This window comes from Miscanthus floridulus, chromosome 19, assembly GCF_019320115.1.
Source record: "Miscanthus floridulus cultivar M001 chromosome 19, ASM1932011v1, whole genome shotgun sequence".
Lineage (NCBI taxonomy): Eukaryota > Viridiplantae > Streptophyta > Magnoliopsida > Poales > Poaceae > Miscanthus > Miscanthus floridulus.
Window position 1 is genome coordinate 19,523,170 of NC_089598.1, and position 5,065 is coordinate 19,528,234.

Below are 5,065 nucleotides of genomic sequence, written 5' to 3' on the forward strand. Positions count from 1 at the left end.
TCAACCCTTGCTCTCCAAGTGACCACAAATATTGAGCTTGGTATTTTGATACCTTTGAGGTGACTAAAAACTGTTTGGAGCTCCATGAGCAACACCTAAGCCAACAAGGAGCTCAAGATGATCACATGCACTCAATCTCACTCCTAGGCTATGACTTCTCTTGGCCTTCTCTTTAACTCCACAGCTTAGCCTAGGTCTCTAATGTGCCAAGGCATCCTAATAAAGCTGGTCAAAGAGTTATAAATAGAGACCACAATAAATATAGCCACATAGTCCAACCAAAGATCCATTGACACTCTAGGTGCACCACTAGATCATCCAATGATGGCACATGGCCACGTTCTCTGAGCTAGCCATTGGAGTCCAATTGAAATTGTGATTTGTCTATCTTCCTACATTGAAATGCCTAGAGCGTACACATAAATCATCAAGCTAAAATTTGTGCCAAGATGAACTTCACCTTCGTTGGACTGTTCGGTTACCATCTTCTCTTCTCTAGATCATCCATTGAGCCTTGAGTGAAGGACTTAGCCAAATTCTTCGATTGTTGATCGGTTACTTCGTTGGATTGTTCAATAATCCATTGATAGCCTTTGGATCATATACTAGTTATAGTACAACTCCAACTCTAGGTTGGGTCTTGCTATCACTGGATGCTCTGGTGATCTATTAAACATTTCATTGTTGTTCAATAATTCTACAACCACATCCTCTGAGATCCTGTGTTCATCCATATATCTAATAGTTTTTTACTAATTCATCCTATGGATTGATCCATTAATCTTGTTATTGTTTTCAATTCTAACTCATCCAATTTAATCTATTTGATTTAGGCTAGGTGCCTTAGAGTATAGAGTAGGCTTGAGCATTGGCCGACTAGGTTTGGCCTCACCGAAAAAAGCCCGATTATTTGGGGCCAAAATAATCTCGCCCATGACCATCCCACTAGGTGACTTAGGCCTGTTTTTTCAAACCGGGTCCTTGCGGGCCGCCTACGTAGTTTAAAATGTAAAACAACTAAAACAAATATTTCGGCCCAGGCTCGCTCCAAGAATTTTTTTCTAGGCAGCAGCCAGCAGGATCTATGCCCAGGCCCAATCCACTAAGGTTCATGGGTGGGCAAAAAATCCAATTGGCTCGGGCCAGGCCGATGCGGGCTCAATTTGCTCAGGTTTATTATAGAGTGCCTAAATGTACTCTTCAAATGGTATCTATGTTTGATGTGGATCCTTTTGAGTACACTTAGACACTCTATAACCTACCTAACTAATGAGCGCCAAAAAGTTGGCATACTTTGTTACAAACTCAATGTAAAGAGCTAATTGTTTTCATACATTAAGCTTGACTTAGACATTTCCTATAAAAAACCCAACAAATTCTCACATAGGTGTTGATTGCAAAAGGTTCATGTGGAAGATCACATATCTTGTATTGAATACAAACAAAATGTAGGAGAATTGCAAGTTTGTGTTGTAGCTCATGATATGCACATGAAGCTACCACAATGAAAGAATAAGAAATAATGTAATGCATTGTAGCACAACACATATGCAATGGAGCCGACTAGTGGTTCTTTGGTTATTGTTATCATACCCTAGTTTAAATATTCAATTTCTCACATGAAGAGGAATGGAAATTCATGTGAATACAACAAACTTCAAAACTCGATCCAGATTCAAATGTTCAAGATATGCACATTCATTTTCATGATTGAAAATTTTAACGTTACGCGACAACTCACTAAAAACATATACAGGTAAGTGAAAACAGAACAAGTGCTAGAAGTGGTACGAAGGATGAGCTGTGAATTAGCTTGACGTAAGAAGTTTACAGCTGGTGATTTTTTTAATCTTTTGTTTGTTACGCCGCTAGCTTGCCTACGTGCGTGTGCATAGATGTAGGTGAGTAGATCCAATTTAAGCCAACCACACGTGAGGTCTACATATCAATGACATAGGCGACCGCCAGCGATGGGATACCTTGTCTTCAAAATATCAAAAAACAAGCTCTTACAAAAAGGCCAAAATTTATTCAAAGTGTTTTAAGAAAAAGGTGGGCTTATATGTATGTACTTAATGTGATAGTTTAGAAAGCACGCAACACAAAATTCACATAAAATATGACTATTTTGATATATAGAATGATATTTTAATCATTAAATGTGAAGAAAATATCGTTAAGTTTTTCTTTGAAAAACAAGCCACTACTAAAACAACTTTCAACGATATAAAGAAATATTGGCTTTTACCAAGTTAGTTTAACATGAAAGTTCCGATACATTTCTTGCACAAAGAATATCATGCTCTTCACAAGCATCGCAATTCTTAACAGTTCTTATTGATAGATTCAAAATGAATCATTTTTTATTAAAAGTTTTATTTTTTGAAAAAAAATCAAATTCAGACTTCAGCTTCATATGGGGCAGTACACTACAAAAGTATCCGCAAAATTGGAAGAAAATAAATAAGCAAACAAAAATGTTGTGATGCAAAACAGTTATTGAGCCAAATTAATTTTACTAGCAAATGTTCCATGTCGCCTTGCAGCACATGAGATCCACCTGGACCCGCCAGATGTCATTTACTTAATTTATTATTTATTTTTCAAATAATTTAAAATGAACAAGCATTTTATAATAAGAAAAAAAGCAAAACAAAATTTTCTGGCCCGTACATTTCTTACGTGTGGCGTAGATCTACTAAATATTAGATTTGTTTTTTCGAAAAAAAAAAACTGGTTTGAAGTGTAAAGAGCGGCGCGTCTCACATTTTTCTTCCCAAATTTGTATCTGAAGGCGTTCAAACCAACATGAGGCAGATTTGCGAGCAAAAAAATATCTCGCATAAATGGCAATGCATTATTGAAGAGATAGCCTAGCTAAACAAATCGTTAATGATCGGGCTGTTTGCCAAATAAACCGCAGATCCTAAAATTTTTGCCCAAAAAATCTCTTTACGTTCCCTCCCTCCCCCCATCTCTCAACGACCCGGCCAGGCCTCCCCTCTCTCTCTCTCTCTCTCTCTCTCTCTCTCACCACGCAACGATCTAGTATCGCCTCCTCTACTCCTCTCTCTATCCCCGCTTCGTTCGCCACAAGTCACTGAGGAGCGGAGCAATGGTGGAAGCAGCAGCTGTGGTCCACAAGGCGGCAGCGGCCGCGGCCGCGGCGGTGATGAGATCACAGCGGAAGATCAAGCAGGAGTCTGCAGAGACGACCACGGTCCGCAAACTAGTTCGCGTCTTCTGCGACGACCGTGACGCCACGGACTCCTCCGGCGATGAGGCTACTGCCGGTGACGGTGCTGGAGCGCGGGGGGTGCGTAAGTTCCTCAAAGAGATCGTCTTGGAGGAGCATCGGCCGTGTTGCCATGTCACAGCGACCCCGGCGGCCGCCGGGAGGATCGCTGGCGGTGTCAAGAGGAAAGCGCCGGCGGTCCTGGCGCCGGGCGCGGTGGCGGAGCCGAGGTACAGGGGCGTGCGGAGAAGGCCGTGGGGGAAGTACGCGGCGGAGATCCGCGACCCGCACAAGGGCGAGCGGGTGTGGCTGGGCACCTTCGACACCGCCGAGGAGGCGGCCAGGAAGTACGACAGCGAGGCCCGCCGACTCCGCGGGCCATCGGCGACTACCAACTTCCCCGCAGCGCCAACGTCGCCTGATCTCGTTCCGCCGTCGCCCCACTCCGTTCCTGCCGCGGGCGACGTCGTGGGCGAGCTCTCCTCCGCCGAAGAGTCCAGCGACGAGTCCCAGCTGGTGGTGGGCTCGCCGGTCTCCGTCCTCCGGGCAATGCCTGGCGAGACGGCGCCTCTGACGCTGAAACCCACCGACGCCGCCGATTCAACCGTCAAGAAAGACGCGCCGGGCGGCGGCCTTTTGTTGCCGTTCTCCGCCGACACGCTCCTGCCTGATCAGCTCGGCGAGGACGTGTTCTCCTTCACCCCTTTCGGCGATCCGGCCTTTGGCGGCGTCCCGTTCGACGACTTGCCCAGTCCGCAGCTCATCGACTACCTCGCCGACGACCCCACGCTCGACCTCGACAGCCTCCCGATGTGGCCAGGAGGCGACGGCTGCCGGTTCAGCGACATCGGCGACGACGACCTCTTCTCCCTCCCCGCGCTCTGAATGATCGTCGTCGATCAGCGCGGCGGCCGCCGCCGAAAGTGTTGTCCTTTCCCTTGTATGTATGGAGCCAAATGCTATTCTTTTTTTCGTTATTAGATTAGAAATTCTCGGCGTCGACATCTCATCTCATTCTCATTCATTCAGTCTGCATTCCGTGTGTTAAGTAATTGATGAGTACATGTATTCAGTGTGTTAATGCATAAGGCGACTTGGATCTGATTCAGAATTTTAACCAGTTTGTACTTTGTATGCTTATTCGTTCGATCGTTCTGGATATTGACCGGCGTGGAGCTTTTTCGCTTTCCAATGCTCCGCTGCTCCTGCAGCTTACGAGGCGCCGCAAAAATGGCCAACGGCCCAACGCTTCGGCCTCCGGGACTTCAGGAGTTCGGTGGTCGGTGGTGCTTAGTGGCGCTCGAGATAGCTACGCTATACGCACAGGCTTCGAATTCAGAGCTTCGGAGCTTATCAAGTGAGACCTCCAAGCTACCCGAGTCTTAGTTTCAGGGGTCTGCCCGAATCTCCGAGCTCAAGTAGTTTCAGGGGTCTGCCCGAATCTCCGAGCTCAAGTTTGTGGGTTGTTTTGCTGTTCACAAGTCGCCAAGTAGTAGTTCACTTTTTTTTATAGGGTCAGTGCTATGCTTTTCACTGGATGTCATACATATATGAGAATGCACCACTAGAGTGCTACGCTTTTCACTGGATGCCATACATATATGAGAATGCACTCCCCCTATTCGGGTGTATTTCTCTGCTAGGACGGGATTTTAACAGATAATTGCTATATTAACATATTTTTATACAAGATTGATGTTATCATATTCATATTTTGAAAGAAAAATATAAAATGATGTGAAAGTTCACTGGTCTGACAAGGCACCCTCTGCTTTGAAATTACAAGGATTGTTTAGTTAGGAACCATGTTTTGACTTCGATTGACAATTG

General features: G+C 45.1%; 1 protein-coding gene across 1 annotated transcript; it reads left to right on the forward strand.

Moving 5' to 3' along the window:
• The first annotated feature begins 3,101 nt into the window (after nt 1–3,101).
• On the forward strand, nt 3,102–4,250 carry LOC136525179 (ethylene-responsive transcription factor CRF1-like). The gene has a single exon (XM_066518172.1). It carries the CDS (start codon nt 3,116–3,118, stop codon nt 4,118–4,120), a length of 1,005 nt encoding a protein of 334 aa, XP_066374269.1. The 5' UTR covers nt 3,102–3,115; the 3' UTR covers nt 4,121–4,250.
• The last annotated feature ends 815 nt before the right edge of the window (nt 4,251–5,065 follow it).